General features: G+C 38.0%; 1 protein-coding gene across 3 annotated transcripts in view; it reads left to right on the top strand.

Moving 5' to 3' along the window:
• The first annotated feature begins 1,956 nt into the window (after nucleotides 1–1,956).
• The window catches only part of LOC139468514 (3-hydroxy-3-methylglutaryl-coenzyme A reductase-like), a 29,710-nt gene continuing 17,159 nt past the window's right edge, over nucleotides 1,957–14,507 (top strand). The window contains exons 1-9 of one of the 3 annotated variants that reach the window (XM_071250644.1): nucleotides 1,957–2,103; nucleotides 3,165–3,365; nucleotides 4,262–4,373; nucleotides 8,461–8,548; nucleotides 8,842–9,032; nucleotides 9,971–10,077; nucleotides 10,779–10,901; nucleotides 11,679–11,836; nucleotides 13,805–13,986. In XM_071250644.1, the coding sequence (XP_071106745.1) occupies nucleotides 2,098–2,103; nucleotides 3,165–3,365; nucleotides 4,262–4,373; nucleotides 8,461–8,548; nucleotides 8,842–9,032; nucleotides 9,971–10,077; nucleotides 10,779–10,901; nucleotides 11,679–11,836; nucleotides 13,805–13,986 (1,168 nt within the window). In that variant the 5' untranslated portion in view covers nucleotides 1,957–2,097. Of the gene's footprint in view, nucleotides 2,104–2,343; nucleotides 2,529–3,164; nucleotides 3,366–4,261; nucleotides 4,410–8,460; nucleotides 8,549–8,841; nucleotides 9,033–9,970; nucleotides 10,078–10,778; nucleotides 10,902–11,678; nucleotides 11,837–13,804; nucleotides 13,987–14,507 lie in introns of those variants that run through there. The other 2 variants (XM_071250559.1, XM_071250731.1) reach the window with 2 other exon arrangements.

Below are 14,507 nucleotides of genomic sequence, written 5' to 3'. Positions count from 1 at the left end.
CGTTAGTCGCCTCTTACGACTAGTATAGTCGCCTCTTACGACAAGCATAGTCGCCTTTTACGGCAATCATGGGTTGCTGAAGACCTATTCTACCCCCGGATCTTCACGGTCTCAAAATGCATACTTTATTGATATAAAAAGAAAATCATCATAATGTATCTGGAGTACATATAAGATCGATTGGTGTTATGCAACAATTCAGCTGGATATTGAAACAAAGGTTAAATGCCAGTTTGAGAATCGTTTCAGACTACAGAGAACGACTTACATGTTTCTAAATATTTTTATCTGAATATTTACTTATATTTCATATTTTTCAGTCTTATCTATATATTAGATAGTATCTAGTCATTTGAGAAAATTATATGCTTGCAATTGTTGTTTTCACAAAGTTGACTTACTTTCTAAAGTTTTTTTCATCTGAAAAATAACTTTGATGTTAGTGGATGAATCCTTCTATTGCGTTGGAAGGGATATTATATTATTACAGCACAGTTGTTGTTTTTGAAGTATTATGTTTAAATCTATCCCGGTTAAATATTATTTTGTGGAATACCTTGCTGCTTAATCAGTCTATTTCAAACTTAAGCCGGTTTAACAATGAATCATGGGCACTGTTTCTTAAACACACATACAAACGCGTAAGGCTTTCCGTTCTGTGGGTCTCCTCATGTGGGCCGGTGTATAACCTCTGACCGCCCGGAATCAGCCAATCAGCGTCGAGGAAATAGTCTGACGATAGATGAGGCCACTCGCGTGGCTCTGTCATTCATAACAACCGATAATCTGTTATTGCACCAAGTAAGTGTTTTATACTTTCGAAAATATAAACATTTGACACGTTGGAAAACAAACATTTGGCACATTTGAAAGCATGCTTTTGTAACTAAATGATACGTCGAATGAAATCAAGAGCGAGCGGAACCGCTTTAAACGTGAGTATTGATCACCTGGTGATTTTATTTCGAGCTGGCTTCAAGCTGATTTGAAACATAATGACATCTCTCAAACCACTGCAGTCAGGATTATAATGTTCCGTTATATAGCACAATAAAATGACTAATCATCATCATATAGTTGTTTACACGGGTATGGTGTTTTCATAAAGTTTTAAAACTAATTATTAGCTGTTTTACAATACATATTTACAAACCTGATCGGTATTTTTGTCTTAGCAGATCTAAGCTTGTTGTTACACCTTCCAAGAAATGTACAAACAAATCGTCTTCTTTTTCATGTATCAACAGCTTTTTGTATGTCTACACACGTCCCATTGCATTATGTTGTTCGTTTAGTTTGTTGACACTCGACTAAATGGATCGGATAGTCAGGCTCGGTGTCTTAAAATGCTCGTTTGCATGTCATCGTATTGAAGATTGGTGCTCATGATGTCAATCACTGGACTGTCTGGTCCTGACTCGATTAACATCATAAGCCGCCCTCATATAGCTGGAACATTGCTATTAGCGGCGTTAAGCAACAAACAATTGAATATCATTTCGTTCTGTTCTAATTAATTAGTCATTAAATATGATACGTGGGTAAATGTCGATGTACCTGTAATATGATCTTTGATGAATAATTCAATTTATAAGGGGATGTTGTTAGACGCTGAGCAGGGGTTAATATTTAATTTACATTACACTTTTGCAATGTAACCGTCGTAGAGGTTTTAATCGTGTTTGTTTCATATATCGTATGCCAAGATTTGATAGTATGCTGAACGTATCTGAACATAAAATATTTTAAAGCATCTTAGGATACATGAGTTGTGAAAAATATATATTTTGTGCAATCAACGATGTTCAACATATATGATTTTATGTCAGATGTTGATCCCTAAACACACTCTCTATTTTTAGCGTACAAACCCATTGGACGAACCATACTCTATAAATAGATCCACACTGCAATCATACGCAAATAGAAACACGTGTAACGAACCCGAGTGCGTTAACATGGCTTGTATTTCTGAAAACCTAAGGGTTTGCCTTCCCAGTTATCCCATCTAATATATTTTACGTCATAATCAAAATACAGTGTCTTGTTCATCTTGCCAACAAGAAACAAACTGATCATCGAAGGGAAACAACTGTCATGACTGTAAGTAAGAAGCTATTAAATACTACCATCTTACAAACATATCTTATGTGTATGAACTACATCAAGCATTGTTTCAAATTTAACAGGGTGTTTTATCTTTGTGGTTATATCCATCTTCAACGAAATAAAACAAAACTTCTTTCATGTGGCATTATTTTCATCTTTAGTTGATATACTTTTCATTTATCACTTCCTTCATTAGATATGTTATCTGTAACGTAGAAAGTAGTATATTGTACATGCGTCCATTTTGACATGAAGCAAGACCTTCAAAAATGGAATCACTCTCTAATTATTGTATTACTAACGATGATCACGTAAATTCTTGACACTTTCATGATGTCATATACGCGCCTCAAAGAGAAGGAAACTATACCTTAACCACAAGCACAACCACTTTGGAAGAAGACACTTTTCTCTTATCGGTACGTTAGTGATTTACAGTGTTCAGTTTTCGATCAACACTATGATATTTAGGTGATGGCGTTATACTAAACAAAAACGACTCTCTGATTGCTGTAATTAGAAAGACAAACACCTAATATGAGGATTTTTGGTATACCAAATAAATTTATCAATGATGTGAAATCATACATGCCCATTTCAGGTTGTTGCTTTGGTATGCATCACATTTTTTTTAATTCATTCGTTAATCCGATATAGCTCAATAGTTATGTAAGCAACACAGACTTTCCCTTTGTTGGTACTGTAGCATATATCGATACTTATTCTTAAATATCAACACAATAACGTATCCGTGTTAACTTAACTTTTCTAATCCCTCAACTAAATCATTATTTGATAAACATGTTAAAGACCTGTGAACTTGAACTTTAATTTTTATGAAGCTCTAATATGAAGGTAGATAATGGAAAGTACTAGCCACTGGATAGGCTAGTGTTAAGTTCTGACCCTATGTGACTTGAAATAACTAAAGAACAAAATTGAAATGAAAACTCCTAAGATTTGGATTTTGTTCAATATTCATCATATAAGTGACACTTGGTTTGGCATTATTTATTATTTAAAAGCTTATCGTGCTGATTCATTTTCTTTTGCAGCTTCTTCCTTTTTCTCCAATTGTTCCCACAAGCTCTGTGATGCTGTCTCGTGTGTTCAAAGTACATGGGCACTTCTGTGCCTCTCACCCATGGGAAGTGATCATCGGCACAGTGACCACAACACTATGCCTCATGTCCATGAGTGTCTTCACTGGCAGCAATAAGATCTGTGGCTGGAACTACAACTGCCACAATGAAGAGGTAATGGTAAACAATACTACAGTATTTACCTTATCAAGCAGCATCTCCAATAGTAATAAGCACCCCCTGGCCATAGATAAATCTGTAAGATCTATTTAATTTACTAATACTAACCCAGAAAATTTACATGACACTCGGCACTCAGACGGTCCACATTTTCATATCATGGTCTATATTACAGATCTTTTTTTTCTTTTCGGAAAAGGGAACAGGGTAATAGCGGTATATAACTAGCAAGTAACTAATCAAAATCGTTTTAGTTTCCTCACTTTCATGGACATTCGGATGAAGTCTCTGATTTCCACTGCCCAGAATTACTTGAGTATGATTTTCATATACTGTCGTTGGTGGCAAATTAAAGAGAATAAACACGATAAAGAAGTTAAAGTTGAATAAGCCACCATCCCCTTACTTACAGAATTGGAAATACATGAGCAGGGATAAAATATAATGTCACATTAGGCTTAAAAAATAATAGTCTTGGTTCTCAGGCACTGCCCGCATCATCTGCCACACGTTTCGTTTTTATTGCCATTTTAAATTATTATTTTTAAAAATTCCTAATATTTAAAAACGATCCGATCCAATAGCATGCAGTTATTTCCCCTTACATGGGCACTGCTTTACTGCACATCTTGTGTTATGGTAATGGTGGCAATAGGAGTTTGTATGTTTGTTTATAGGGAGGCTGTTTCCCAGGTTGATGGTACACAACTGTTTATTTGGTTACATACTAGTTTGAACAAGCAAAAATAAAAATGAACCACCGCCCTACCACAGTAAGTCATTACCTGAAACCAATTCTTGTATTTTTTTAAGCCTTATGAATGTCCTTTATCTTAACAAAAAAACATTACAAGAAGTGTTGTCAAAGAACTAATTTTGTCTGTTTTCAGGACTGGAAGAGCTCTGATATGATCATTCTCTCCATTACACGTTGCCTTGCTGTGATGTACATCTACCTACAGTTCCGCAACCTGCGGCGCCTGGGCTCCAAGTACCTCCTGGGTGATTATAATCTTGTGCAGCAGAGCTTTGTGACAGGTTCATATCAATAGTTCATGCCAGTTTCTCTCCTGTGGCCTTGCATGGTGTTGTAACAACTTTTACTTGGTAAAGCATTTCATTTTACCCGTTTCATTGCACTCAGTCACTGCTTGTAGTGTAGACACAATGACTAAAAACTTAGAAGAAATTTTTTTATCTTTATATAGTTTATTGTCTTGATTTTGCTTATCACAATTGGATTGTATTTTTCGGTGTAAATTTTTTCTTGGCAAAGTATTTCGATTTTAATTTGCTTATCCTGTTTTCTCAATTAGATAAGACACAAAGTTGGATCAAAATCCTTACTGCAGCAGTGAAATATCTTGTAGATCTATATCTGAGTTTAACAGCATGGCAGGCGTCACACCCTCTCTGCTCAGCTCAGTTCATAGTGGACTCTCTATTCTTGTGGGGATTCCAAATCAAAAGGATTCCCACTCCCAGGTACTCCTAGGTACGCCATGCTTGTCATAAGAAGGAATTCTGGGTTAGAATAGGACCCTAAAGTACTCACGGAAATGAAAAAAAACTGTTTTTCTCAATTTAAAAATTCGACACAAAGTGTTACGTAGCTGTAAATACGAAATGACAAAACAACTCGAAAAGTACTAGTCTGGATTTTCTAGTTTGATCTCAGTGAACAATACAAAATGTACTTTACAGGAGGTAATTTGTCGTCACTTTCAACATTCAAAAATAAAACTAAGTCCAAATTGACATAGCAGAAACAGACTATAGGCATTATGCACCTGTTCTCACCTGTCGTCAAGGTGACCTATCTTCTTACACCTGGTTATGCCCTGTTTCACAATAGTCTGTTTTATTCACTTTTTTACACACTTATACGTGTTAAAAGTCATAAAAACATTTGATACGCTGTATTTGTGCCACGGCCCAATTAGTAATAATTTAGTTGTTTGAATATTTACATATTTTGTATATTAACTGCATTTATTTAAGATCTGAGGTCGAAAAAACAGTTTTTTTTCATTTCCGTGAGTACTTTAGCAACCTATTTGTAAGAGGTGAGCACATGGATAGGTAGGTCAGGGTCAGTGACTTGGTTGATAGTATGTCATCGTAACCGTCAGGGTGGATCGCTGCTCACAATATCAGCCACTGGATTGTCGACTGGTCCAGACTCATTTATTTAATGGTCAGTGGTCACCATCATGTTTCTTTATTATTGCTTATTCTGGCGTTAAGCAACAAACAAACAATTTATCATTGTACCTCAATCATTCATTATGCTGTTAACTGTGGGTTTGTCTGGCCCACAGTCTACATGCCACTATGATTCAGCTGGAATAGTTGTTATTGCTGAATGTAGCAGCAACTTGACCAACATTCACTCACTCAGAACATATATCATGTGCCCAGAACATGTTGATGGTGCTGTTTTAGCACAAGTATACAACTACACAGAAAGAGTCTTGCTTCGTTGCTCCAAACTATTCTGTTAGAGGGGCGGTTGGGTAGCCTAGTGGTTAAAGCTTTCACTCGTCACGCCGAAGACCCAGGTTCGATTCCCGACATGGGTACAATGTGTGAAGCCAATTTCTGGTGACCCCAGCCGTGATATTGCTGGAATATTGCTAAAAGAGGTGTAAAACCATACTCACTAACTATTCTGTTAGATTTAGTGAGATATCATGATATGGTAGCATGTTTAATCATGTTGATCCTCTCGCAAATAATGCATAGACTGCTGCAAATAACTATGCTTGATGTCAGTGGATATTTGGTTGTCAGGATAAAAAGATAGTTCCATGTGATGTTTGAGTTTGTTGAGAAACATAATGATTTCTATTAGCATTTATTAATATGTCTGTTTAGCATTATTAGAATGAGTGTTAGTGCCAAATTAGATGACGATAAGGTTGATGTCATGTTGGATATGTTCGATTACTGAATTGGTTGGTTTGAACAGAGAGTCCACTGCGTTCTGAAATATTCTTTCTTTCCTGCCCTTTTCTATACCTCCACATGCAGATGTTGCCTTCATGTTGATCTGGTTGTGTTGTCTGTACATGTGGTACATGAATGCCTGGTGGTCAATGAAACCCATATTAGGCTAAAATGTTGTTGTTGGTTCTCAGGCATACCCCATCAGAAACACCCCACGTGTCTGCTGTTTGTGTTAACCTGGTTAATATGGTTATACAGAAATTCTACCATAAATTTTAAAAATGTTCAAAATCAGAGGTTTCAAGTCACAAATTACTACCTCTGATTTCATGGCCACATCATCGCGCAAGCTAATATTCGTAGAAAAGTACTTCAGTTACTGTTGGTTGGCAATTTGAAATAAAAGTATGCACTGTTATCATGATTATAGGTTACAAAATGCTGTATTATTTCCCATTATTTCTACATCGTTTTGAGCCCCCCTTTAGAAAAACTGCATTGATCATGACCGCCCTCCTAGAAAACACCAATTGGTCGACGTTAACAGTCTTCAGCTATGACGTCACTTCTAGTGTGACATCGTTCCGACCTTATGTCACAAAACAATTGGAATGATGTCAACAATGCCGTCCGGATGACGTAGACAATACACTGGTGCACATGAAATAAAATTTGCACTAGTGCTCATATGATTTTTATGAACTCAGATAGTTCTTACCCTATGAGTAATAATATAGGCTACAAAATATTCTAAGTATGCATGTGGAAGTAAATTTTTTTAGAAAACATGATAGAACTACAACCTATGCATCACTCGAAATCTTTGTTAAGCCCCAAAGAGATGTTAAATACTGTCATGGTAGAATGGAGATAAACATACTGTATTTTCAAATATAGAGCTAGGTTAGATGTAGATATAATTGAAAACGCAGTATACTTATCTTTTTAAAAAGAATTATGATGCTAAAGAAACATGCTTCTATAACTGTAAACTTAGTGTAAATACTGGAAATTATTGCCTGAGAACAAGTGTTTTGGTGTTGAGCCTTTGTTGATAGAAATTTGGCTTATTTTCATGTTTATCATGTTTATAGTCAAAATAGTCAGTTGGCCTTTGCAGATAGAAAACTATGTAGATTAACTTGTCAAATTCGTTTTGCACTAATCATTGAAAACCAGGTCTGATATGTCCATCTGTGTGTTGTGTGTGAGCGTCATGTAATGATCTGCATGCTTTATCTGTTACCTGTCACTGTCACTGTCTCTCACTGTCTGTCTCTCACTGTCTGTCTCTCACTGTCTGTCTCTCACTGTCTGTCTCTCTCTTAGTAATAAGGGGAAGGCTACTAGTAAAGTGACCACACGGACGATCACCGTTTAGGAGATATCATTTACTGAATGATTAATTTTTGTGTGCTATATGAGCAGTGGTAGAAACTAACAGTTTTAGTCCCCTAGTCGTTATAATGATAACATATAGCCAAACACTTAGGAATGGCACATTTCTGCTTTTCCTTATGATACCTTAACTATTGGGCAGTTTGGCAAGGACTATAGCAGTAGTGCCAATTTCTAGTGCTGCATAAGTGAAAAGAAATTTCATTGATAAATCCCTGCGTCGTCAGAGTTGAAGCTTTCCTGGTAATTATTATATTACTTTGGAGGGACGACATTGTAGATTTTGGATCCACTAGAACTCAAAAACAAACAGGTGGCACCTTGGCTTGTAGCCTTCCCCATACCTAGCATTCCTTAGCAGTATGTATATTCCTTAGCAGGACAAAACTCATTCATCAGAAATATGTTTCTGAGTTATACTTCATAATTTCCATTTCAAGTAATCATAATAATCATGCTGTGCACTGGATATTCTTAACATGTTTGTGCATTGTATTGACATGATTGTGTAAATGTAAATTAAGCATTAATGGGAACAAGCAAGGCTTATTGAAGATAAATAGCCATGATAACAGATCCATGATTCTAATAATAATTTCAAAAGGTAATATGTATTATGTGTACATCATGTGTACATGGTCCTTCATCACTGTTCATGTGCAGTTCTTAGAATTGTATGTCTTTCTACTTAGTGTGGTGTAGTACTGGTGTAGGTTGATGTAGAGTTGTCTCCCTTATTCAGGTATATCTGGAGTTTTCACCATCTTCTCAAGCTTCGTGTTCAGTGTTGCCATCATCAACCTCCTTGGAAACAACCTGAAAGGACTTGAGTAAGTATTCAGTGGATAATGAATGTGGATACCCCTGGTTTATTTTGTTAATGTTGTGAAATTAGAATTGATAAAAACATGTCACACTTGCAGCAGGTATTCTTTTGTGTGTGTTTTTTACACTTACGCTGAAGAAAAATCAGCGTGATCAGTATACATATGTAAATTATACCAATATCGGATCGTCTAGGGTTTCATGACACTGTGCATAACAATTACTAGTTAATATTGTTAACAGCTAAGTCTTGTTGGAAGTTTTGCTAATTAACTCCTCTTTTTTTTTTCTTCTCCAGTGAGGCTCTGCCATTTTTCTTGCTGTTGATTGACCTCTCTAAGGCGAGTGCCCTGGCTCGCTTCGCCCTCAACTCCTCCACACAGGATGAAGTGAGAGAGAACATCGCTAAAGGCATGGCCCTCATTGGTCCATCCATCACCCTGGATGCCATTGTGGAAACTCTGGTTATTGGTGTAGGGACACTATCAGGTGAGCTTAGCTGCATCCAGTGATGTTCCTGGAATTGGTCAGTGAATTGGGGCGGTCGGGTAGCCTATTGGTTAAAGCGTTTGCTCGTCACGCCGAAGACCCAGGTTTGATTCCTGACATGGGTACAATGTGTGATGTTTATGGTGTCCCCCGCCGTGATATTGCTGGAATATTGCTAAAAGCGGCGTAAAACCTGCGTAAAACCATACTCACTCACTTACCCATGTGAAAATTGAAAATGTTTCGTTCCAAAAGTTGAACACAATTTAACATGATACATAGCAAGATTACCTCTGTATTTAAAAAAGGGGGTTCTAGGTGGTCTAAATCACATGGGTGTGCCAGGATCCTCTGGCCTGTTTACATCTCTGAGTCGCTGTGATTAGCGTGATTAGTGTCAGTCTATGTCGGCACCAAACCCATGCTCAGTGATTGTACCAGAGTGAATAAACATTTATCTCCTGCCTCACTTTATATTCTTCTTCACACATTAAGCTGAGAACTGAAATACTCAAAAGCAACATTAATCCCAACACACTCAAGAAGACAAACAAACTTGTACAAATCTTAAATATCTTTACCATGTTAAGAGTGAAAATATGATTTATAAAAATAAAAGATCTTTTTCAACATTGAGCTGATGATGTTTCACGAACGTAAATGGTGGCAAATTTGAGGACCACAAAATACTGTACATGTATAACTAACTTACTCCTGGAGAGTAAACCTCTTTTTACTTTCTCATCGATGATATTTTTTTATGTCATTGTTAAGTACCAAAGCTGACACCAGTAACTAAAACAGACATAAAATGCTGAAAAACTTTCCTTAAAACATATACATGTTTAGTCTCCAAATACTTCTGCACCACCCCCAGCAATGATTTCCAAGCGGACATATTTCATCCTCAGTACATGCAGTAACTCATGTTGTTTCAGGTGTTCGTCAACTAGAGACCATGTGCTGTTTTGGCTGTCTATCTGTCATGGCTAACTACCTTGCCTTCATGACCTTCTACCCGGCCTGTCTGGCACTGGTCCTGGAGGTAAGACAACAAAGCCTTGGACTTCCTGAAGAGAGTAGTTTGACTGTCATAGCTATCACCTCCCCATATTCTTTCCTATATTCAGCATGTACATGTTCTTTTAATTTTGTTTTAGTTCTGTGGTGGAATTCTTTTTAATTTGTTTATGAATAGTATTAGTTTGAACTTTTTGGATAAAAGATTTAAACTTTTTTTTAGGAAGCATGAATCCCAAGCAGTGTTCAAAATATGCATGGTGGGTCCTGGAGATCTTCTCCTGTGGCATTTAAATCTACGTCTTCTACTAGGGACCAGTTAAATCTGGCACTGACCCCTGACTTTCATGTTTAACTTTAAACACTGCTGAGTTATAATTTGCTACAGAAGCATTGTTGAGCCCCTGTGAAGATCTGGGTTAGAATTCTGGGTCTTCAGCAGACAGTGCTTGTCCTGAGAGATGACAAACAATCGGGTGGTCAGACTTGCTGACTAGGTTGATGCATGTCAAATTATCCCAATTGCATAGGTCAATGATCTTGTTGTCAATCACTGGAATGTGTGGTCCAGACACAAGTATTTACTGACTGCCATCATATAGCTGGAATATTGCTGAGTGCTGCTTTAAACAACAAATGAGCAAATAAAACAAACACAATGAAGAATATCTGCCCCCACCTTCACAACAGTACAGACAACCATGTGATTGCCACCATGTGTTGTAGCTGACGAGGGTACGTAATCACGGCCGTCCCATGTGGCAGCTGCGGCAGCTGGCCCAGATCCTGCAGCAGGAGGAGGAAGAGACCAAGCCCAACCCCGTCACCCAGAGAGTCAAAATCATCATGGTGAGGAGGGTAGTGCTCATACACGATTCCATCCCATACTACTCATAAAAAGTCAGGACAGATTAACTATAGTAATATGAAAGAAATGGATGATGCTCAATATTTTTAGTGGTATATGTAGCCATCATGAAAAGGAAAACTATATTATGCATAGAAATATCAAAGGAAGACCTAGCTCAGGCTTAATTGGCAGTCATTTGAGGCCATTCAAGCAAATTCCGGGGGAGAATAGGTCTTCAGCAACCCATGCTTGCCGTAAAAGGGGACTATGCTTGTTGTAAACGGCGACTAATGGGATCGGGTGGTCAGGCTCGCTGACTTGGTTGATGCATGTCATCGATCCCAATTGCGTGGATCGATGCTCATTATATCAATCACTGGATTGTCTGGTCCAGACTCGATTATTTACAGACCGCCGTCATATAGCTGGAATATTGCTGAGTGCGGCGATAAACAACCAACCAACCAACCAAACCATTCAAGCAACACCTTCCCAGTATGATTTGTCATCTTTATGTGTAAGGTGTGCATTTAGCCAATAACAACAAAAAAAAAATTGTAAAGAAAAACAAGAAATCTCTTCCCTGTCTGTAGCTGATCACACAATCAATATTAACCATGGTAACCTCTCATAGTGTGTCATGACACAATGGGACCTCGTGCTATTTTGTTTTGAAGTCTCTCATTTGATTTAAATTGGTTTAAGTTATAATTATAGTGCAATTGAGAGTTAAAATGTCACAAGTTCAGACATTTCTTTTCTTGTATTTTACCAAGTCTGCAGGGTTGGTGCTCGTTCATGCCCACAGTCGGTTGGTGGCCGGAACGGACAACGCTGACCCCCAGATGACCTCAGTCATGACCCCAGCAGAGAAGGCTTTAATGGACCAGAGAATCAACCCTGATGTGCCACTGTGGCAGTTCTATGTTCAGCGGTGAGTAGGTCAGATTGTGTTGTCTTGAACTGTTTCTTTGATATTACAGGCATTCTTCTACAGACCCCTGGTCCTTCCTCCACCTAGTCCTTTGTGCATTTGCCCAATCAGCAGAATCTTTGTAATTATGTAGTGGTAATATGTAAATGCGTGAGATACTGCAACAGTCAAGCCTGGACCCTCCTCTTCCCTCCCTTCATCCGTTGTAGGTTTGTATTTTGCAACCTCCACAATCTCCTGCTATTTGCTCTCTCCCCTCGTTCTTGGCTGTGTATGCTTACCGACATTAACTGTCTGAGATCCCCCATAATTACGTCGTGGTGATGTCCAATTTGAATACCATTTATTTATTTTGAAGTGTCCACTGTCAATTCAACATATGCCTGTTTGAAGTTCAAATTTGTCCTCAAACAAGCCATCTCATTCAAACAATTACGTTGAATCTGAAACTGTTCGATACAAACAATCTTGTAACAATGAAACTTTGTATGAACTTTCCCTGTTATTGTATCTCCAATATGTGCTCACAGAATTCTGATACATTATTTCTTCATAATTCCATCTGTTGTGTAGTGGATAGAGCATCTGTCCCTTGTGTAGTGGATAGAGCATCTGTCCCTTGTGTAGTGGATAGAGCATCTGTCCCTTGTGTAGTGGATAGAGCATCTGCCCCCAAAGTAGAAGGTTGGTGGTTTGATCCACTGGCTGCGTCATGCCAAAAGACATTGATAGATTGTACTTGTTGTTGCCCTGCCTGATGCTAGGCATTAAGTTGAGAAAAACAAGGACCAGCCTGCTCGGAGACAGTATACTGTGTCTAAGTTGGGCTAGCGCTATTAAACCATCATAAGTCAAGACTGGCACAAGTAACGAGACCCGTGAAGATCCGGAGAAGAATAGGTCATCAGCAGCCCATGCTTGCCGTAAAAGGTGACTATGCTTGTCGTAAGAGGCAACTATGCTTGTCGTATGAGGCGACTAACGGTATCACGTGGTCAGGCTCGCTCACTTGGTTATGTAAGTGATATAGTCTTGAATGCAACGTGATAGCTCATTTCACACTGACATGCGTTATTATAATATTGCCTATATCATGTGTATGTCACATGTATTTCATGTAATTATCTAGATCGTTGCTGTCAAATCACTTTGACATTTTTATCCCCCGCCCCAACGAAATTGGCGGGGGATATAGAAATGGGTTCCGTGTGTGTGTGTGTGCGTCCCAAAATTGTTTCCGGAGCATAACTCAGAAACTGTTAAATATTTCTCTACGAAACTTTGCATGTCTTTCAGTTTCAGACTCATGCTGAACTGGTGCCTTTTGCTATTTAGGAATTTTACAAATTTTTATTTTTTACGTTTCCATGGCAACAAGTTGGACTTAGGTTCTACAGGGGTGGTGTTCGTTTCCAGAGCGTAACTCAAAAACCGTTAAATACTACAAAACTTTGCATGTCTACCAGGCACATACTGAACTGGTGCCTTTTGATATATAGCACTTTTATTGTTTATGTTTCCATGACAACACGTTGTTGGATTTAAGTTTTAATATAGGATTGGTTTACTTAAGGAGTATAACAAATAAACTGTTAAATATTTCCTTGCCAAACATTGCATGTCTATATATAAAGAGTATACTGAACTAGTGCCATTTGATATTAAGGAGTTTTAGAAATGTTTATTTTAGGATTTCCATTGCAGCTATTTTGACATCTGCTAAGAGAAATGTTGGGTCAGTTACTTGGTTTGGGACCAAACATGTTAAAACTTTGTCAACTATATGCTTGTTTAGTATAGTTTTAATGAGATCAAATTGGATGTGATTAGTTATTAACCATGTTATCGAAGTTCAGAAAAACAGTCACATCAAGCGCCAGCTGGATTCCAAACAAAGGATCTGTGATGAAAGTGTTGGGTATACATTCTAAGTTACAGCTTGCAATGTTGACAAATTTAATGTTTCAGAATGTTTTTGGGAAGAGCGGATTATGCAATGACACTGGTTTTGGCAATCGTCCTCACATGCAAGTACATATTCATGGACACTGACGTTGATCGTGAGGTGGATGATATGCTGAAGACAGCCTCGCCTGAGAAGATTGTGGCTGACATTGGCACCAATACCACCAGTGACTCACAGACAGAGGGTGTGTACAGATACTGAAGTACTTGTCATTATTATCCCCCGCCACGAAGTGGAAGGGGGACATAGGAATGGGTGCCGTTCTGTCACATTTCGTTTCCGGAGCAGAACACAAAAACCGTGAGAGATATCTTAACCAAACTTGGCACAAACATAGGTCAAGTGGTGAACTGGTAGCTTTTGATAGTTTGCGATTTTTGAAAACATTATTTTTCAAGTTTCCATGGCAACGACGTTGACTTAGACTGAAAATGGTAGTAATCCTCATTTCTGGAGCATATATTGAAAACCATACAATATTTCTTCAGCAAACTTGGCACATAGATAGGTCTAGTGGTGAACTGGTGCCTTTTGATAGTTTGGAATTTTAAAAAAGAATATTTTTCGTGTTTCCATGACAACGACTTTGACTTAGACTGAAAATGGTGGTAGTCCTCGTTTCCGGAGCAGATCTTGAAAACCGTACAATATTTCTTCACCAAACTTGGCACATAGATAGGTCTAGTGGTGAACTGGTGCCTTTTG

This window comes from Haliotis cracherodii, unplaced genomic scaffold (genome assembly GCF_022045235.1).
Source record: "Haliotis cracherodii isolate W230 unplaced genomic scaffold, xgHalCrac1.p SCAF_1, whole genome shotgun sequence".
Lineage (NCBI taxonomy): Eukaryota > Metazoa > Mollusca > Gastropoda > Lepetellida > Haliotidae > Haliotis > Haliotis cracherodii.
This window is presented reverse-complemented; position numbering and strand designations above follow the sequence as displayed.